We start from the raw sequence: 22,411 nt of genomic DNA, 5'->3' as shown, positions 1-22,411 counted from the left end.
TTTTTAGCACAAAATAAATTTATTGCAAACATTTCCAATAATAAGTAAAATTTCTGTAAGCAATATGCATACCCTTACTTAGGTATAAACTGCAAAGCATAGTGTTCACGTGCAATGCTTGGTTTAGTAGCAAACCTTCAGGTTGCAAATATTGGATCAGGTATAGGTGGTCATAAATAGTTTATATTGTTCACAATCTTGTTGCACTCTGTAGCACTGTAAATGTAAAAGTATTCTTTTAAATATTACATCAATAATATTTCTTTTTAACATTTAAATAGTTATTGTATAGCATACAAAATGTAATTTCTGCATCCCAGCTCAGAAAATCCTATAACAAATTCTTTAACATACTTAAGACTTGAGGGGATGGCTCTGGCCATACAGGGAGGTGCAGGAAAATAATTTAAATGTATGAATATTTTTTGCAAATATAATAGCTATCTGTGTTATAAAAGGTAGGAGATCTCACACGCAAAATTTTAGGGATGAGTCTTTATATTTGTAATGTTAGGATTCTCCAAACTTATGCAGAGTTTTAGAATTTCGAGGCTGATAGGGCCTTGGGGATAGTAGTGCTGAGGCCCTGGGAGTGAGGGAACCCTCACTATCAGCATTGCTCCTTGGACTCAGTGGAGATCCCTCTATGGAATTCCTCCAGCTCCTGCCCATTGATCCAGGGAGGTTAAGTCTTAATGGTGAAGATGTTGCATTATTTGTGTTTATAGGAGTTGGCGATCTGGAGTTTTGTTGAGAACCCGTCCAAGATCCCTCTGGGGTTTGCTCTCCAGCCATTGGTGTTGATGATCCTTGACTGATTGATTCAATTTCACTATCTTTATGGGAATATTTGGTATCTCCAGATAAGCGGGGCACAATGGGATCTGTCGGTTCTTTCTCACGTCCTGGTTGGGATATGCTTCTTATCTGCTGAACCTGTTGCTGGAAACGCAGCTTAGCTGTGTGGAAAACCAGACCATGGTGTTATAAATAAAGCTTGAATGTTACCTATATACACTGTCCTCACCGATGTATATGCAAATATGTCAAATAAGTAAAGGTTTTTACACATCAAATCAAAGTGATTATATTTTACCCACTCAGAAAATATCAACATTGTATGTCTTAATATTTGTATATTAGTCAGGTAACTAGCATTTTCAGAAGAGTTCAGCAAAGGAACCTAAATAACTTATCATGAGATAAAAGCAAACCTGTTGTTTTTAAACTTTTGTAAAGATCCTGTCTAATATTTGGAACAACAAAGTGTAGTTTACCAGAAAAGCCTCTTCTGTGTGTGTCATCTTTTTGGTGTATTTTGGTTGTAAAAGTTTGACTTCTCTTCTCTTTAGTAAACCTTTTCTACCCAGTTACCCTTGGGGAGTAACGATATTTCTATCCATGAGGATAAGTTGGCAGAGATAGGTCCAAAGGTGAGGCTAAATCTTCAAGAAAAATTTACTAGTCCAATCACAAGAACTCACAAATGAGTTTTTTCTATGTAGCACTTTTACGATAAAAAGTTTAAATAGCAAACTAGTTTGCTATAAAGGGTAAAAGCAAAGGCCTGCTCTAAAAAGAAATATCATTGTAGCAGAATAATCTGAAGGTGGGTCTTTTGGAATGCAGAGAAGCACAGAGATAATAACTATCTACTCAAAGCATAAAATGTATTCTAAACTGGCCACTTCCTGACCCACGCGATCATATCCCTAGTCTATTTTGGCTGTTCCCTGCCTCCTACATCTTTTTTCTCACCAAAGCTGAAACTTGTACAAACCTTTCATCAGGGATTCATTTTTTTCTCTCAGCATTTTAATTTCAGAAGCCATTGTGGATATCTAAAATTAAAAAAGAACAATATAATCACTTGTTTGAAATTAAACCTAAATATTTAAAATCTGCTAAATGTGATACATGTTTTCAAAGAATAACTACAACTAATCCTGTATTGTTTACTTCCGAAATATAACATTTTGAATAGAAACATTAGAAAAGCTATTACTATGTTTGCAGTATATTTATTTTTTCTAAAGAAAGGAGAAAAAAAATAAATGCTATATGCACATATATCTAGTATTTAAATCTTGTTTTAAAGTGTCCATACGTTTCAAATAGCCATCCAATACATAAGAAAAATTCTATCCTATTATTAGTAATTGTAGGTATGTATACAAATAAAAAAAATTATTTTGAAGAAAAATATGCCTTGTAAGTTTCATGCTATGCAAGGTCTTTAAAAGATAAGACAAAAGGAGACCGAATTATGAAATGTACTTTTTCTGATTTTTCTTGCAGTTGCTGCTGTAATATTTTGAAATCTTTTTCATTTGATTCTTCGTGCAGGTTCTGCTGTTCTTTGCTGACTTCCTCCTGATGCTCCTTATGAGCGCTGACAGAATTTAAGACATTCTGAAAGAAAGCAGATCCCGAGAGTGTAAATATCTATGTAACAAGAGTAAAGACATCTGCTTGTCCTCAAATTGCCTCATTCCCAACAGGACACAAAGAGATCCTCTAGCTACATGGTGGACAGTTTTGTTCCCTTTTCTGCATAAAAAGTGAGATGATCAGTACCAGTCCCAATGACACTTTGGAGAACCTCCAGTGGTAACAAGATTCTGCAAACTACACACAGCTCATCTATTAAAACAATGCAAGTCTTCATTGCACTGTGCATGTAGTTAAAGCATGTAGCTGTGCATGTAGTAAATACATACATAAATGTGTCCTTTATTCCATCCATGCCACTGTGATGCCACATGTGATTATTAATATTGTTGTTATTACTATTATTATTATTAATAAACAAGATTAATATAGCCCCAACATATTATGCAGCACTGTACATTAAATAGGGCTTGTAAATGACAGGTGACATACTTAATGACAGATACAGACAGAGACACAGGAGGAGGAGAAGACCCTGCCCCAAAGAGCTAACAATCTAGGAGGTGGGGGAAGTAACACACAATAGGAGAGGAGATATGTAATGGAGGGTAGTAGTGATCATTTTAGTAAAAACTAAAGCTAGAATGTGCTACTGAAGGCAGTATAGTTAATTCTTTATACAAAGAACTATTCTTTAACTACACAGATGACCAAATGAGTGCAGGAGTGTTTTAAATCATTTTTCTCTGCATCCACTTTCCCCTATATTTGTATTGTAGAATCGAGTCAAATGTACCTAAAGAAGGGCAAAAAGGGGAAATAAAGTAATGAAAATGTTAGCTGGTGTTCTACAGTTTGAGGTTTGGTGTTGCCTATTTATTCCTGCTGCTTTGGGTATTGCCCCTAAAGTATGGTAAATACTCTGAAAGGTCAGAAATGATAATGGAAATACATTTTATTAGATTTTCTCATGCAATATGAACTGCTGTAACTGGTAAAGGATATGAATAATTTTCTTTTTTTTATTCAAGGTTGTATGAGGTGAATTTATTTGTATATGAATTACCTTCACTAATCTGGATTTCACTGTCCAGTCATCAGTTGGCTTCTCTTCTTTAGGAATTTTCTTATAAGCACTTTCCAAGTTTCGCTTTTCCTTGAACAGTCCCTTGAGCTGCATAAATAGACATGAAGCACACAAGAGCAGTTTTATAAGGAAAGTCAATATTTTGCAGATAGAGTTTGTTACTTTACCAGGTGATGACAAATTTCTAATATATGACAAGTTACATTTCTATTGAGAATATTTTCTCTTGATACAAAACTGAAAATGTGATGACAAGTATGCATAGAAAAGTTACAAACCTCTTATTTTACAATGAAGTCCTAAAACCGCATATTTATTTAATCACCAGTAAGTATCTTTCTAGATTTTAAAATTACTAACAAAAGAGAGAAATGTGGACTGGTGCTGTACAGCAGCAGTCCCCGAAATGTGGTTTGAGAAAACATTATGGTGGTCCTTGGCTCCAGCCAGTGCATCCCCCAGCGGGGTCTGGAGAAGGACCAGGGGTGTAGTGGCAAAAAAAGAGGGGACACGGTACCTGCCCGCCCCAATACACCCCTGCCCGTGTCACTCAAAGGGCAAGACGCCTCCCCCATAGTGACATCATGATACTAGAACCCGCCCACTCTCCCATCGCAGGTCTGAGCCCAACCCGCCCACCGCCCGGAGCCTGCGATCAGTACGTGGCACATGGTCCATGCACTGACCAGTGCGCCCTGAGTGGGGTCCTTCTCCTGACCCCATGGGGGGGCCGACCGGCCAGAGCTGTGGACCAAATGAGCGGGCACGCGTGTCCATTCCCGAAAAGAGTGACGGCACAGTTCACATCCGTGCCTGCCCCACTACACCCCTGAGAATCGGTCCACAGACACAACCCGCCCACTCTGCCATCGTAGGCTCAGACCTGCAATGGGAGAGTGGGCTGGTTCTGGCATCATGACATCACTCTCGGAGAAGTTTCTTCCCTTTTGAGTGACACTTGGTTCCTCACACATGTGCGGTCCATAGTCCGTAAATTTAGTGGTCAGTGATGACCAAAAGGTTGGGGACCACTGCTTTACAGCTACAAGTAAATCATGCTTCCTGTATGCATCTCAAAGACTAAATTTCATGTTTGGAGATGGATTTTCATTTCTGAGCACATTGCCAATTCAATAAAATCATCATGATATCTGGGAATTCGAAGTGAATTCACAGACCAATCATAAGTAAAATAATTTTTTGATCTTTGAACAGACATGCCTTGATAAGTCTTGGTCCAGAGCTTCCATGATTTTGTTGTTTATCCTATTCCCAACAACAACAATCGGAAGGGCAAAATATCTTTTATGAATCTGATGTTTTGGGATTATTGACTAGGTGATTGGTAAAACAGCTGGGCCAGTCAGTTGAGTGCAAAACTAAAAGTGGATTGGCCTGTGCATACCAGGTTTTAGGTAGCAAATGATTGCTACCTGTTCCTGAAGCGCAGAATAGATGGCATTTTTTGTACCACTGAAGTACTTGCTCAGTGAAGCACCATACCTGCTGAAATTTTTTAGTCCTACTAAACAGAACACCTCCCCTAAAGAAGCAGTATACCCTTATTTGCGAAACATGTCGGGCCCTTGTGATTGAAACTCACAGGTCTCAATATTCTATAGTCTGTGCGCAGACCTTAATTGACAAAGAACTGACATTATCAAGATATTTACAACTAAAGTATTATATACAATAAATTCCTATGTTGACCAACTGGAAATAAATTATTTCTCTAACACAAATGCCAGTTTAAACTTCTAAAGACAGATTTCCTGTTCTAAATATATTGACCATTTTTGTTGCTTTGGAACTTCTTACCTGTTCAGTTACCAGTCTGTGCTGCTGTTTAAGAGATTCGTTATCCACCTGAAGGTTTTGAGCTACTTGTTCATTTATTTTAGTTTGCTTGGAGAGATTCTGCACAGATGGTAGAAAATAGTTAGCGGACAAAACATTGGTGTAAGTAACCTATACATTAGAATGTGATTGAAATATTCCTGTTATCTGTATCTGTAGTATTCTGACATGACATTTCACAAGTAAATGTCCATAAAAAAGAATGTTACAGTTGTCAGAATATTTCCTGATAGCTCACCAATCTCGTGTCTATGTGGATCTTAACCAATAAAGAGCCAGCCACCAAGGACAACATACCTTCTGCACTTGTGCAGATGCTACATCGTCAGTGATTATCTAATGGTAGAGGATCTAGAAGATCTAGAAGTACCCCATGGAGTCTGCAGTAAGGATGATGGCTTCAGGGAATGTAGAGGTGACAGGTACAAAAAGGTAAGTGTGCCCCATAATCAATAATTATGCTGTGCATTCTTGTCGATTATGGAAAACTCTCTCTCGCCAATAAGGATTTATGTCTGCTTTAACTTTAGCTATGTATATTTCTTGCATGCCTCCTTATTTTTCATAAGGAATTCAAATGGTTAGCTTAACAATGCGACTTAGCACCTCAGGCTGGTAATACAAGTGTTATTACATACTTGTGGTAATTTCTTTCAAATGAAAATTATCTTCTATTTATATTTATCAATAATATTATATATCTACGCAATATTAAGACTATAATCTATTTTTATTATACACATTTTACACTGTTTCCCACCACACCTACTTTACCTGTAAACAGATTTACAGATTAGTATCTTAATATTTTAAAATGTTTACCTTTAGAACATCTTGAAGCTGATGAAGACAGACTAGAGTTTGGTTTTTCTCTTCCCGTAATTCCACGTTGCGTTCTTGGCAACCTGATTAAATGCAAGTTATATTTTTTAACTAACAGTCACATTTAAATGAACATATTACTACTTTTATATTTTCCCCACATTTTTTATATAGTGATCCTAAAAACAAGTAAATAATTTGTGCAGTCTCTACCCAACAATTATATATGTTCCTTTTTTTAATGGCAATATGGTCAAGGAATATTAGCAGATAAAGTAAGAAAAGAAGAGCAAAAATGTGAGCGTAAATCCAAATATTTGAATTGCTACAAGGGCATAAAATTTATTTCAGAACTTTGTAAGTTTTAACAGAGAGCTGCATTGTTCTTAGTGCAAGTTAGAAAGTGGGAAGTATAACCATCTATTTGTTGTAGTAAACTTACAGGAAAGATTAAATAGGATGATGCAGAACATAATTGCCCACCTTTTATTGCTTTTTCCAGCTGCTGAAGGAAGACTTCACAGCGAGAACACTTATGTGAATCTGCAGCAGGCTTGGCTACTCTTGGACTCCAGCAATTTTTTCCAGTCTTCGCTTCTTTTACCATGTTATTAGAGGAGATTTTTCCACACTGTTCTTGCATCTCTGCCAACTGAATTTCAAAGATTATGACCATAGAGATAACAAGTTAAACACATAGGGCCTGATTTGTGAAAGTACTCCAAAGCTGGGGAGGATACACTTTCATCAGGGAAGCTGGTTGATTCAGCAAGCCTGGAATGGATCTGGTTCAGGATTCAAAACATTTGCTAGCAAGTAGCGAATTACTTTAAAGGAATACATTCCAGGTTTGCTCGATCACCCAGCTTTACTGATGAACATTTTTTGACTTGTTGAATATAAACTCCTTAATCTCTAAAAAAAATGTAACAACCAAAGCAATATTATATTCATCATGTGCTGAAACATTTTTTAGGTTGTCTCATCAGATCTCCACCTGTCTGTACATGTTGGGATTCAGCTACTTTTACTGCTCCCGTCGTTTATTTTACACTTATTTTACCAAATACAATAGTAGCACATAAGGCCCCAGTTCAGATCTGTGAGATCACAAAAGAGAAAAACTTATAAGGTTTTTCTGTCTCAATATGCTGTGGGAATTCAGGGATGTCACTAGATTTAGGTAGGATTTATACATATATAGTTATCAAAAGCAACACCTACAGGTATGCATCAATACACAACTAGATCACACTCAATGAAAGTAGTAACATACATGTGCTGTATAAAGCTGTATAACAATTAGTTCAGCACTATTGTACACATATTATCTTAAACTGTCAAAACAAATATGCTTCATTCGCTATCTATATATAGAGTTACCTTTAATTCCAAAGAAGACCTCTCAATGTCCATCTCTGTTTTATCCATTTCCCTCATTTGCTGCAGATGTTTTATTGACTGATCTCTACAAAAGGAAGAATTGTCAGACTGTGATTACCAAACAGAATATCTTTAAACCACTTACTGCGAAAAGGATTAATAATTATAAAAAATAAACATATTTGCCCTTAAAGATGAAAATGACTGCACTACATCTAAAGGAATTTGCTCCTTTTTTGTTTTGTGACAAATCAATAAAGGGGGCAAGGGGAATGTTCCCTGTATGTGAAAAGTCAAACCCCTAGGGTAGATTAAATAATTAAAGGATAAAAGCTTACACCAAATGTAGCAAGTGCTAAGTAGGGGCTTATTTGGATGTATTTAAAAATATCTGAGTAAGAAAGAAAACAATACAAAGTTTTATTAAAAACTAACACATTTCACAACATATATAACATATATAGTAACACTGCATCATGTGAGATCAGCCCAATTTTTAAACTCCTTATTAGGAGGATATAGTGAGTTCAGAGAAGTTGACCTGTTGTATAGTCCTAGGTCCCAACACATTTCACAAACAATGGTTCTTGAGTTGTAAATGACAGGTGATAGTATAATGACAGTATAATGAGTTATAGTCTTCTCCTGAAGAAGAATTGTTTGCGAAACACAAGGCTGTCAGACAGCCATAAACTGCTCATATCTGTCTAGCAATATAGCTGAGAGCTTCCCATTTCACCAAATATAAGCACCAGAGACTTCCAAGCTTTAAACTATGCTTATCTTAGCATCAGTAAAGATATGTTCAACTCGAGTGCAGTAAGGTCTAATTTCCAGTCCACCAAACAAGACATTAACAATAAAAAAACAATAGCAACAATAATCTCTTCAACAGGGACACAGTCAAAATGTAAAACCTGATATAAATTCTAAGTCTTTTCTAATCCTCTATAAAACTTTCAAAAATTGGAAGAGGTTGGGAGTTCAACTATATGGCTTTGTTTTAATTTACTTCCAGGACTTGGAAAATTGCACATCAGGTCAAAATAGTAGCAACTATCAGACTTTAGGTGACCTGTGAATTTAAAGCCACAGCAAGTAAAGGTAAATATGGGGACAAATAAAAGTGTTTTTATAAGTAATCCTGTACAATTATTACAATTTAGGGTTGATCTTTTTGAAGCTTGCATTATTAAAACTGTGACCAGTAACAAAATTTTGAGCAACTTACTTTTCTTCTATTTGCTTCTGTAGTGAGGTGACAAACTGCTCCAGTCTGACTTTCTCAGTGCTGCATTCTGTGTACTACAAAGAGAATGAGAAAACATGGCCACCATTTAAATAGAAAACATCTATTTCAAATATGTTATTGTTATTCATAATAATGACTCACTTATTTGCTTAATAACGAATTAGCAAAATTCCCTTACTGTTGGAAGCGTGACAGCATTAAATATCTTGGAATTTTCCTTACCAAAATGTCTATCCTACCCAAAATATTATATCTTTTTGAAACACTGTTGGAAACACAGGTGGACATAGATTGTGAAGCTATGGATGCAGAAGGGTCTGTGAAGTCTGACATATTGTATGATACAACCTTGGTGTTCCAAACGTATATTTTGTTTTAGTCATATTTCTAACCCTATTACCAGAGAGATACTTCCATTCCCAGACCTGCAGAGTAACTTTGAACTCCCCTCCTTAGCCATCTTTAGCTATCTTCAAATCAAACATTTTGCCTGGACTCTGATAAGAAACTTTTTTCTTTGCCCATACACAATTTGAGCGAGTGTGAGTGGGTGGCCGTTCCTGCAGGGAACTAATCTCAGAAATCTATCAAATACTGAATACTGATCCAGCAATGCCATTTACTAAACACACATATATGTCTAAATGTGGGCCTATCTTTGATTGGGAGTTACCTCTTGAACTTTGGCAGGATATCTGGCGTAAAACTCATAAACGTTCAGTGTGTTTGATAAGATTTGGGCTCCATGGGACCAATTAGTGTCATTTGGCATGGTTGGATAGGGGTTGTTCACCTCCTTCTCATGGAGACATTGCTTAGAGGTGTGCAGGAAGCCTGGGTCCAACTTGTCTGCCAGCCATGTTGTGTTGCCCTTTAATCCCCCCTCCTTTTTTTTCTACCTTTCTTCCCTTTCTTTTTTTCTTATTTGTTACATGTCCCTCTTTTGGACTACATTACTGATATTGTCTTAACAATTAACGTGGCTAATAAATAGGGTAACACCATTTTGGTTACAGAACCTGATGTTACATTTCCAAAGTTGTTTGTTCGGGTACTTTTTTTTAGCTAAGCTGAATATTTGGTATATGTACTGTATCAACTCTGCTTTAAAAGGAGTTTGAATTTTGTGTAGCTTTTGTATTATGTTACTGTCTGTTATTTCATATATTGTATTATCCCTTTTGTATGACCTTTTTTAATCCACTTCATGTTATCTTTTTGTTGTATATTATTTCTTGTAAAGACCTTCATAAAAATATACATAAAAAAAATTATAACAAATAAGTGTGTAAATATTTCTGCTTTATACCTGATCCCGAGCAGACTCCAGCTCCTGATATTGCTCTTCCAGCTCTGTGTCCTTTGACTTTAACATATCCCATACCTTCTGTAGCTCTTCTCGGACCAGAACTAATTCAGAGTCCACCTCTTCCAAGGATGCCTAAGCAAAACACAGTTAAACATCAATGACAATGCCTAGGAAAGAACTCCATTATTTAAACTGCAAAAGGGGTTATGCTGATATATGCAGATGACAGCAAAACACTAAACATTTCCTTAGATAATGATCTAACTGCTTAAAGATAGTTTTGCTGTAATTACTGACATGTGTCCTATGACTAAACACTAAATACTTAAATTTTCAGCAGTATACTTTTTTCTTTAGCGATAAATATGGACTACAAGATGTGTAGAAACTATCTGTCCTAATAGGCTGAGCTTTTTCTAAAACCTAAAGTTGCATACACACATGCAATTATAGTCGTTGGAAAGGATCTTTCATGATCCTTTCCAAGGACTAAGCACTGCACGATGCATGAACAAGCGCTGTACATACAGCACCGTTCTGCTCTATGAAGAGGGGAGGGGGAGAACGATGGAGCTGCACCCCGCTACGCACTCTCCCCGTTCCCTTTAATTAGGATCGTTCGTCGTCCATCATCCGTGGATCCATAAGGACAGTCGTTTGGACGATGGTCAACAGGCGCTGTACACGCGCTAGATTCTCGTCCGATATTGGCCCTGAGCTGATTATCGGGCGAGAACCATTGGACGTGTGTACGTAGCTTAAGAGTCTAAGAGTTACCTTGAACATAAATATTTACGCTATGGTCTTTATGATCCTAAAATCCTAACTATATAACATTAATAGGTACCATTTGTTCCTTATCCCCAATTCCTTATTTTTCCTTACAGTTGATGTGCTTATTACCACTGGTAACAAATTAAATAATAGGTGCTGGGCATACATATGTTAGTTATATATTGCAGAAAAAAAATCTCCTTGGTATATTTATTTATGCCTTATTATCTTCCAAAGGACCCTGGCACAGAGTAATTCACTCTGCATTTTTGGAGCATTTTAAAAGGGCATTTCTCATCCCAATGGTGGTTTTTCTTATTCAAATAGTGGCAGATATGTTGTTCCAACTTTATGGTCTGATGCTGTAACTGGGTGGCTGGTGTTCGCTTTCCTATACTGGGAGATTCCTAACTTGTTCAATCTTTCAAATTGTTCTCATTCCTGAGGAAGCAGCCCAAGAGCTGCAAAACGTGTCAAATGAAGGAGACCACCCCTCTTCCACCCTGTTCTATAAAACCAACATCTTGATGGATATGGTTTTGAGGATAATGTGACTAATTAGGTAATACTGCATTGCTCTTTATGAAAAACTGAAAGTTTTATTGTTTATATAAAATTGTTTGCTATGTTTAGGTATATGTGTATTATAATAATAAAATCAATAGTTTTAACTGTATAGCCCTCAAAAGTCCTGCTTTAGAACTCTCTTGTTCAAAAAACCCTTTCACATATTGACCATGGGATATGGCTTCTTTTCTATTGTAATAAATAGGGGTCTTTCCATTTTTGTATAACTTATTTATGGCCATTGTTTCTTCTTGAAATCCTAATATTAAAGTTTCAGTGCAAAAGTCTACTATGGAGAATTTGTCTAACACTCTCTATCTTGTTCATATGATTGTAGAATTGAAAAAAAAAACCAATTGTATTAAAAAAAACCAATAAACTGAGGTTCTAGAATATTTCCAAAAGAAAGCCACAAAGCCATATGTATGGGTAAATGTAGATGCCATATCTAATTAGCGTCTTAAGCTACCTACACACTTGCAATGAGAATCTGGCGTGTGTACACTGCCCGTCATCCATCGTCCGAACGAGCGTCCTAGCGAATCCATGGACGATGGACGACGAACGATCGTAATGGAAGTGAGCAGAGTGAGCCATAGAGCAGAATGGTGCTGTATGTACAGCACTCGTTCATGCATTGTGCGGTCCTTGGTCGTTGGAAAGGATCATGAAAGATCCTTTCCAACGACAATTATTGCACGTGTGTACCCAGCTTTAAAGCAGGCCAGTTTACATCATTGTTTTTGATACACACTCACCTTGATGTCCCCAGGTTTCTTACGCTTCAAATCTTCCAACTCCTGAATGTAGGTAGAGATCATCATTAGGCAATAATACTAAAGTGAGTAGTCAGAAACAAATTTTAATAACCCAGGACAAGAAACAGTTACAACATTGAGGATATGAAAGTAATTATACTAGCATAGTGAAAATTGCAAACAAAAATGATGGATACTAAAAAGAAAACATTTACTACTTGTCACTTCTAAACAAAAATTGGTTAACTGTTTCTCACCTCCTTCAGAGTGAATATCAGCTCATCTTTTTGCTTCTTAGATTCTTTTTCTTTTTCTAATTCCTGCTCTAGGTTCTGTATTTCTGCTCTGACATCACCCACATTCAACCTAAGAGATAGTTTAAGTTTAATTAGGTTTACAGAGTCTTCTTAGTATAAATGATTGCATTACTATGCTAAAAACTAGAACTTACATCACCATACTTTTTACACTATCATTACATAAATAAAGAGCTACCAAACAATATTTGATATCCAAATACTAACGTACACACCTCTTTAAAAGGCCCTCAGAATTTTGGCTTTCTGCACCACCAGGCCAATCCTAGAAAAACATATATACATTACATACACTCATTATACACATATACATACAACATATTAACATTATATAAATTATGAATAACAGGCTAAAAAAGCAACTGCATGTCTAAATAATTTAGGTAACTTGCAAAGTCTGAAAAGAAAACTGAGGTATCCATAACAGTGACCCTTCAGATAGTACAGCATATTTATTTTACTTTTCTTGCACTAATGCAAAACCATTAGATTTGATGGAAAAGGTTTACTAACCTTCAACCTGAGCTCCAGCTTTCATCTGAAACTGAAGCCCAGCAGTTTTGCTATATTCCTTGGTCTATGCAACAATAGTATATGTACTACATTACAAGAATAAAGGGCAGTGATTATCAAACAGTAGCTTCTGCGTTAATGTATACAGTATGCTTTTCATTTAAATAATAAAATCCTAAATTGCCTAGGAATAATGCTTATGAAATATATATGGAAGGGATTTTTTTTATTTACTCAGTAGAAGCAAGATTATGGCTCCTTCCTGTTAATATGTGCATCACAGGGCCCAATTATTTGAAGGTTATTTACCAACATAAAAATTAGGAATTTCACAAGGAACAAAAAAAGCTTTAGATTCTTGATGTCTAACATATTTTCTGTAAGCCACATGTATCCCTTTGGTACTGGAGTGCAGACTAAAAACTGAAAGATGTACAGGTTTGCTATTTATCTATCTCAAAACCACACAGCCGTGCATTGAAAATAGCAATTTCTTTGGAAAATAAGAACATTGAGGACAGACTGTGCTTGTGCTGGTTTTTTATAAAGGTACACAATGATCAGGGCAGTTTGTAGAAATGTTCACCTGTCCATTCTGTGAGATTCAAAACACTTGCATCACACTCAACATTTTGTGAATGTTAAAAGAGGCATTTTGATTTGTACCTGGCATTTCTTTTCTTCTGACAGTTTGGACTCCAGTTCTCCTACTCTACTTTGTAGCACCTCCCGGCGGCTTCTCTCCAGCTCTAACTGCTGCCTACAGGCATCTAATTCAATTCGAAGGACTGATCCATTCTCACTCTGCGCAAGAAAGTGAGTAGTACAATGTCATGCACTTCACACTCCTCCACAAACACAGTATAACCACAAGAAGGGCATCTCAGATTTCAACTATATTTTGTACTTTTGTTTCCTAGTTATGCCAAAATCAAAAGTGCTATGTAATTCCATGCCTATAAAAAAATGTTATATTTGTGCCACATACTGCATGCAACAAATGGACATGCACCAGTACAATCTATGTTTTTTTCTCTTAGCTTCCTTCAACATAAGGTCTACATAACTATACCCTCTCTAATCACTTTCTGATTAAATGCAATTTTAGTAGGATCCAGTGAATGTTGCTAACGCAATGTTAAAGCCAATAAAATATTTAACTGAGAACTTACCTTAATCTTTCTCATCTCTGATTCTTTATTAGACTTCTCTCTCTCCAGCTCTTTTATCTTTTCACTGTAGAGATACTGATATAAGTAATTCTATCCCTTATTCATCTATAAACAGACTCCACATTCCAAGACACAATTAGTGAATAAACATTTTAAAAGGGCAGACCTGGGTGTGCCAATTACAATGCAATGAGACTGGGCACTATTCACTGCCATGTCAACAAACCAGCTACAATCATTTATTAAAGATATAGGGGAGAAATAATGTAACATAAATGTAGCAATATACAATATGCAAAGGTATTTTGGTGACAATAAATAATAATATGTATTTGTATAATGCTACTTTCCTAATGTAGTTTGCAATTTGTCCTACCTATCATAAAAAACAGGATACCTATAAACAAAAGCTAATTACTCTTGCAGAATATTTTAAACTGTGTTTAAAAAAATTGAATTTATAGAATACCCTATGTTGACCATTATGGTGTACTTGGGGTTGCATTTTGTAGAGCTCTGTCTTTCGAATGTAATTCTATCATCTTTCTACATAATTACATATTACATTCAGTTGTATATATATATTCTCCACAACAGATACCATTGAAATTCAAAAGACAAAACACAGACACAATATACCTCTAACTGTTTCACAAAATGTTATTTTCAACTGTTGTCTTTTTTATTTCAAAAAGATTTAGGTTTCCATTAGTGAAACATCTTGTATCTGTAACATGATGGTGAGATTTACAGTGGAACAAAATGGTCAAAAATGATTACTCACTGAGCTTGCTGGAGTTCTCCATATAAGTCAATATGTTTAGTTCTCCCCCCTTCACTCTTTTCTTGCTGCAAAGATAAATACATACCTTGATCAGAAAAACTTTTCACTATTTATTTTGTTATCCAACTTAAAAAACAAGCACAGGATATCCCACAATTGATTTGAATAGTCTGACTTTGCCACATCCCAGAAATAACAAATATTGGAGAAAAAGGGCACGGGGCACTTTAAAGGCTAAACATTTGTGTATATGAGTATTTATTTTGTTACATTTGATAATTTATATAAATGAAGCAAACAGCACCATTGGGTAATATAACATTGGTAATTTCTCATATACCTTTAGGAGAATAAAACAAAATTCAATATTGAAATTTTACTAAATTAATTGATATTAATTCACAGTTAGAAAGAGAGTTTTTTTGTATTTTTAATTGCTCTGTCAAAGAGTCAAAGGACCCACTACAGGTCTGATTTCCCATTTGTATAAACTATTTGGAAAACGTTCATAAAGACATTCATGTGTAATTTTTGTATTTTTTAATTTGTATTATTTATAAAAAGCTTTAAGGAACCATGGTTTAGCATGATGCATACAACAACAAAAAGTAAATAAGTACTGTGTCAGGACTTCTTTCAAATGCAAATGCAAAAGCATGTTCTTATGAGGAATTTGGAGAGCAAAAATATAAAATCAAACATGTTTTGGACTTACTATTGAGTTCTGAAGATGTTGAAGGTGTTGGCCCTGTTCTATTTCTATCATTTGTTGGGACAGCTTTTTGTTCTCTTCTTTTAATCTAAAACATAAGAAATGAGATATTTGTAGTCAATAGCACACAATGTTCAAAAAAATAAGTATAGTTCTAGATGCAGATGAACAATGGTGGGTACTAAAACATTATAACTGATGTTTAGTATAACTACACAGCTCTAAACAGAGGGAAGCACCCTCATTGTCTGGAGGTTAGGGAGCATTCCAGGCTGCAACTTGGATATGTTGGTTGATGGGCACATGGTGATAATCCAGGTAATCGCACCTATTGACTAGTGTATGGCCGATTTTATATTCATCTTCTGATTTAAAAATGTGGGCTGCCATTGCTGACCAGTTTCTTAAAAAATACAAAATTTCTGTCTGAATTTGTCATCAGTACATTCAGTCACAAACTTTTAAAAAGCATGTAGTCAGGATTAGAACTCCTGATTTGCTTGTTTTGGCTCAGAAAATATTGATGCCATAGGGTAATGACAGTCAGGAAACAAAAAAATGTGGGAACCACAGGTGATCCTCAGGCATACCTGTGCATATGGCAGCCTGTTAGAGCTTTTAAACTAGACCATGGTGCAAGGTTGGAAGGTAGATTCAGATACAAAGACAAGCAGACAAAGGTGTGGGTGAGCAGCAAACAAATGTAGGTAAATACTGGTCTGTAACCAGAGAAGCAGGAGCCCAGGACTGCAGGAGCTATTAGAGACTGGAGCCTTTGGCTAGAAAGTAAGCTTATTGCACAGTCAATAAAAGTAGGTCTAAGCACAGATAAATAGTTAGGTTGATTAAAAGCATGGACAAGGACTGCCTGACTAGCTGCTATATCTATCAGCAGGTGAAATTCAACAACACTTAAACCTCTCATTTCTGTGGATCAGACCATATGTAATATAAAGTAAAACAGATTACTGAAATATAAAATAAAACAGATTTAATAGTGATATAACTAGCTTTTCCTGCAGATCTGTAAAAAAGCATGCACAATGCATGATGCCTTTGCATAATGTTGGACTGTTAAACACTTGGGCTAACACTGTTCGGTGCTTTTTGACACACTTAGCAGAACTGATCCTAATAGGGTGCTTACAAAAATCTTGTGATAGGAAAATATGGAAAACTAGGGATGGGTGAAGTAAGAAATGTATTTTGGAAACAAATTGCATATTTTAACGAAAATATGGTAGCCAGCATTTAAAATTAATTGTAAAGCTCTTAAACATTGACCAGTGGAGGGTGGGTGATGAGTTATTTGGGTGGCCTCAAGTGAAAAAGAAATTTAAAAAGTATGTTGTGTTTGTTAAACTCAAAATTAAAATGATGAACACACATTTTTGAAATATACTTCTAATTTTTCGTGTTAATTACAAAGCCCCTAAACATGGTATAGTCACTAAAATTGGTAGTTAGTAAGCTAGGAGCTCAAGGGGGCCTGTGGGAACATGAAAACATGTATGCTAAAAAACGATATACTTTACTTTTACCTAGAGAGGCAGATTAATAAAAGCTTTCTCCAGGACTATAATGTGAGAACCTGGGTGAACCAGCATGTCACACTTGGGGAGATAGGGCCACTGGGAGGCGCTACAGCTTGCACAGAAGTGGTGTGAGCCCAGAGAAGGGCCAAGGTGCAGAGTCTAAGCAGTAACCAGGTCTTCTCCAGAGCCTCTAGTGGTGAGGATGTTGCGTCCTAGTTGCCAGGTTGCCCTCCTTGGGCACACCAGGGTGAGTGGGAAGATACTTGGTACCAAATCACTAAGCAGAAGAATTGTCTTGAAGGCCAGAGTCAAGGCAGGCAGCCATCAAGAGAGGTCAGGTCACAAGCTAGGGGTCAAATACCAGGGATCCAGGAAATAGACACCAGTGACATAGAGGCCACTGCGGAGACAGGGAACACTGGAAGCAAAAGGAGGCACAGGTGACACAGACAGAAATATCCACAGACAGAGAGGAAGACTGGAACAGCACAAGAGAATAGGCTGGGAAACAACAGACTGGGCAACAAGGGGTTAACACAGGAGCTGGACAGGGAAAACACTGAATTAACCAACAAGTGTACAGGACCTAGCTCAGCAAGTTGTGGGCTCGGCACTAGTTAAGCTAGCTAAATGACCAAGGATGATTAAGAGGCTATTTACAGATTGGCCGGCAGGATGGGTGAAACTGATAAAGCTTGGGAGCACAGGCACACCCAGAGTCAGAACTGCCCGCATGCTTAGGAGAGAAACGCCTGCGATTTAGTGAGGAAGAGGTAAGCATGACACAGCAAACCAGAAAACAATCTCTACAAAGATCATTTAACAGCAGAGTTGATCAGACACCGTTTTTGTAGGGTTTACCAGCAGAATTTTACATGTTTACATGTGTATACTGAATTAGCTTTGTCTTTTAGGATAAGACATCTCTTAACTACACAAATCTGCCCACCAGCTACAGAAAATATTAGAAAAAGTGGTTTCCTAAATATTCATTATAGAAGTCCACAGTGTGTTTCCATCAATTACCTTTATTGATTAAAATATGAAAGTGTAAATTGATACTAACATTATCTGTTATTATATTCAGATCACATTAATGCAAACTCAGGATTTACTAACTTTCTCTCATGACTGCTAGTTAACTTCTCTGGGCAGATTATAAAATGTGCAAAGGTAGCTCTACAAATAGAATGAAAAATATTATTAAATTCTGTTTAGTTACTGATAAAATCTGAATATGAAGGACTGGTTTGTAATTTTCTTTAACCAACCTGCTCACCGCTGCTTTGAGCTCAGCCAACTCCTCTGTGTCAGCCTGAAGCATTTCATAATCCTGTAGTAACTCAGTGTCCTGGACAGAGAAAAGAGTGGATATAACAGAAAGGTCACCATCCTAAAAACAAGCTGCCACAAGTGAATAAAAATGTCAAGCTGCAAACCCTTTTTTTTAAAACCCTATTGCTTTATAAATGTTACCAACAAACGCAGACTCCATAGGTCAACATAACATTGTATGGTAAGATGTTTGTGCAGTACTTTGTATGTTTCTTTACAATACTAATACTAATAATTGAAGTCTTGAGTCTCCAAATTGATATTAGAGAATGGTAACAAGCACCAAGGAAAATATGCTATTCTTGTGCCCAATCACTGGGATTAGTGCCCAAAGGGGCCCTGACATTTCCATACCTTTTCTGCAGCTTTCTGACGCTGAGTTCTTTCTTGCTCTAGCAATTCCTCTGTGTTCTTCAACTGTACTGCTGTTTGTTGCCACCTTTCCTTCCAATATAGGGTAATCTGCTGTTGCTCCTGGATTTGTGACCCAAGCTGTTCATGTGCTTGTTCTAGTGCTGCCTCCAGCTCCTGGCAACGGGCATGAAATTTGTCTTTTTCTTCCTGTAGATGTTCTTGAGAAGCTCTGAAAGTTATATACAGTTGTTTAAAATGACCTTGTGGAAAGATCTATGTTTTTGAAATCTATGGTTATAATAAATATTAATGTAAAATAAAGTCATAAATAGTGTTGGTCGAATATCTCACTATTTGATTCAACAGCTATTTGATCGATCAAGGCGATATTGTTCGGGTGATCGAACGTCGAATTTGAACACTATTAAAATCAATGGGGGGAAAATTTGGGTTATTTTTCGGGACTGTGTAAAACTCAGCTCCACTCCCCTGATTGCTCTTGCAGCCCTAGTGTAACTATAGTATGTGATCTGGAATAGAGATTCTCTATCCAAGAACACAGGAGTCCAATGGGATCCCCGAGCACTAGAGGCTAAATGGGAACAAGTCTCCCCATTAATTTACCTCTAGTGCTCCGTGATTGGCTGGGGAAAGGAAAATCCTGATGACGCTTGAGCTGTCATCAGGGTTTACCTTTCCTCAGCCAAACTCTAGTGACCGGGGATCTCACACTGACAGGAGGATTCCCACGGCTGCACAGTGCGAATCATCCTGTCATTGTGGGATACCCTGTATAAAAAATAACAGTTAGTTACACAAATCACACACATTCAATAAATTATTTTAACATTAAAGCCTTTTTTTTAACATTTTTTTTACACACAAATTTGCAAATTCGAATCCCGTGTTTTTCGGGTCGGGTCTATCCGAATTCGAACAGCCATATTCGGGTCGAATATAAGGACAACCCAAATTCGAACACCAACACTAGTCATAAACAACTCTATAAGACATTATCAGAATTTCTAATTTACTAATAAACACAAATACAGTAGTTCAGGATAAAGAAAAACAAACATTATTGATTCCAAATGCCTCCACAAGTTGGTGATAAACACAAATTTATTGCAGAACAAACAATAAATAAAAGAACTAAAATTGTGCAGCAACAACCTATTTTAAAATGATTATATTTCAATAAATTTGTATTAGTTTGTGACATTAAAAGAGAACAAGTAATACAGGAGGGAACAACCAGTATATCAGAAATGTGACATATAGGTATTAAACATATAACAAACCAATATTATAATACAACTAACATGATTTTTCACATATAAAGAAAGGCTAGCGGACAGGAGTGGGGGGTGGTAAACCAGTTACTTGGGGGAACTGATCAAGTAGGTGAGTATTTAAACCACAGTTCACATATATTGACAAAGCATACAAAGTTATTTTGAACAGGGTATGTGAGCTTATCACTAACCATGATTGTATTAAGTTTAGAGGTGATGCCTGCCAAAAAGAGGGTCCTGGTCAGCCAAGCCTTGCCCAGGGTAGTTCTGGCTGCCAGAAGCATATATGTTAGGAAGCGGTGGACATGTTTGGGAAGTTTGATAGCAGATTTTCCAAACATAGTGGTCAACAGATTTTAAATATGTTTAAAAGAGAAAACATTAATATAAGTGTTTCTACCAACTTTAAACTGAAGAAACAGAGAATGTTCACACAAAAAGAGAGAATATTCACTTCAGTTAAGTAATCATTTTCAGAATAAATAAATAAGCAAGAATTTGCTTTTCATGTGAACATTCTCCTCTCGTTGTAAATCATTATCAAGATGTTTATGAATGAGATTGGCCTGGTAGGTGTTGTACTGTCCAGTGGCAGAAAAGTGAAAGTATAGTTTTTTAACTAGGCGTGTGCTTTGTTGGTTACCATTTGTTGTGTATCCCTATCTACAGCCATGGACTAAAGGTAAAATTTTCTTTATGGTCACTGCAGCTTCTGCTAATTTAGAGAAGCCTAATTTAACAATTTTAAAGTGGAACTAAATTTTCACTTTGAAAAATCCATGATTAGGCAGGTGGTTATTGCAGAAAAGAACAGATGATGTCCCTTCAGCAATAACCATTGTTACCTGCCTGATTGCTGCCCAGCTGTCATATTGTATTGTGCATGTGGTTGCCAAGGAATTCCATTACGTCTTGCCAAAATGGACAATCAAGATGATTGTCCAAAGATCTAAGTAGGAAGAAAAAAAGAAGGAAAATGGCAGCACCCTGTTGTGAAACCGGTATAGGTGAATAGTACAGGTTTAGTTCCACTTTAGGCTAGCCATAAACGATACCAAATTTTTTTTTTATTGGTCGAACATAACACTGAGAAAAAATCCCACAGTTAACAAACCTATTCCAGACATGCCAAACTACAATCAGTTTCTTTGAAAAATCTTAATTTATCCCATTTAATTGCTTTTAGCAATGTTTTAAATCCCCCAAGGAGCAGCCAGAGTCCACTATAAGGAGAGAATTCTAGAACAGCCACCTTAGCATGCTGTATCAGAGACCCCCAACTACGATAAGTAAAAGGTCAGACTGAAATTATAGGATTTCGCTATAAAATATTTATAATAAAAATAACTATGTACTTTGGGCCTTCATAATTGTCCATAGATGTTACAGTCAAAAAACAAAGTGAAAAATATAAAAATAAAATGTTAGAAGTTACAAAGTAATAGGGCAGAACTGATTACCTGAGGTCCTGGATAGTTTGGCTTTCCTCATCATTTTCAACAGCAGCCATTAAAAGCTGCTTCTCTTCTAGCAGTTGTTTACGTTCAGCTTCCAGTGCAGCAGAGAGATTGCTGACAATCTTATGCTCTGCCTGTGTCTGGTGCAATTGTTCCTGAGTATTCTGAAGAGTGTGCTGTGTTTGCCCTAACTCTTCTGTCAGCTTCTCATTGACCTAGCAAAACAAGGAAAATAAATTTACCTTTTTTTCTTTTAGTAAACTTTAGAAATCAGGAAATATTAGTAAATGTAGATAGTAGAAAGTTACAAAGGTCTTACTTGTTTTAGCATCACAAGTTCTTCCTTTATTTGCACCTTTTCTTGATCTTGTCTGTTAGCCTGAGCCTTTGCACCAACTAGTTCAATATGGAGATCACTGACCTGGTCATTAAACCCTTCTCGGCCTCTCTGAGCCCTTTCTAGCTCTAGAGATAGGTCCTGTGTGCGTCGATGGAGCTCAAGTTTTTCCTGTATGCATTGCAATAATTACTACATAATCAGTAGGTATGAACATGAGAGACAACACTTTTATAGACTCCTATTACACTTACCTGAATATACCGCTCTTTGTCAGACTGAGCAATTTTCAGTCTTAGGGTCAGATCCGAAACTTTTTCCTCTAATCTCATTACTTTTGAAGACAAAAGTTCTTTTTCCTGTCAAAAATAAGAGTTTCATCTCATTGGAAAATAAGGAT

At 36.5% G+C, this 22,411-nt stretch overlaps 1 protein-coding gene across 2 annotated transcripts in view; it reads right to left on the bottom strand.

The window, feature by feature from the left end:
• The window catches only part of LOC140324367 (uncharacterized), a 34,937-nt gene continuing 12,526 nt past the window's right edge, over positions 1-22,411 (bottom strand). The window contains exons 9-30 of one of the 2 annotated variants that reach the window (XM_072402198.1): positions 22,266-22,370; positions 21,994-22,182; positions 21,678-21,889; positions 18,923-19,151; positions 18,505-18,584; positions 15,702-15,786; positions 14,987-15,051; positions 14,203-14,266; positions 13,697-13,834; positions 12,733-12,782; positions 12,458-12,566; positions 12,201-12,242; positions 10,102-10,233; positions 8,772-8,845; positions 7,541-7,625; positions 6,641-6,809; positions 6,158-6,240; positions 5,297-5,395; positions 3,458-3,565; positions 2,278-2,412; positions 1,781-1,841; positions 1-959 (exon numbers count right to left, since the gene is read on the bottom strand). In XM_072402198.1, coding sequence (XP_072258299.1) covers positions 511-959; positions 1,781-1,841; positions 2,278-2,412; positions 3,458-3,565; positions 5,297-5,395; positions 6,158-6,240; positions 6,641-6,809; positions 7,541-7,625; positions 8,772-8,845; positions 10,102-10,233; positions 12,201-12,242; positions 12,458-12,566; positions 12,733-12,782; positions 13,697-13,834; positions 14,203-14,266; positions 14,987-15,051; positions 15,702-15,786; positions 18,505-18,584; positions 18,923-19,151; positions 21,678-21,889; positions 21,994-22,182; positions 22,266-22,370 — 2,763 coding nt within the window. In that variant the 3' untranslated portion in view covers positions 1-510. The remainder of the gene's footprint in view (positions 960-1,780; positions 1,842-2,277; positions 2,413-3,457; positions 3,566-5,296; positions 5,396-6,157; positions 6,241-6,640; positions 6,810-7,540; positions 7,626-8,771; positions 8,846-10,101; positions 10,234-12,200; positions 12,243-12,457; positions 12,567-12,732; positions 12,783-13,696; positions 13,835-14,202; positions 14,267-14,986; positions 15,052-15,701; positions 15,787-18,504; positions 18,585-18,922; positions 19,152-21,677; positions 21,890-21,993; positions 22,183-22,265; positions 22,371-22,411) is intronic. The other variant, XM_072402200.1, reaches the window with a different exon arrangement.

The sequence above is a fragment of the Pyxicephalus adspersus genome, chromosome 2 (assembly GCF_032062135.1).
Source record: "Pyxicephalus adspersus chromosome 2, UCB_Pads_2.0, whole genome shotgun sequence".
NCBI classification, from domain to species: domain Eukaryota; kingdom Metazoa; phylum Chordata; class Amphibia; order Anura; family Pyxicephalidae; genus Pyxicephalus; species Pyxicephalus adspersus.
The sequence above is the reverse complement of the archived record's forward strand: the minus strand, read 5'-3'. Positions and strand labels throughout refer to the sequence as shown.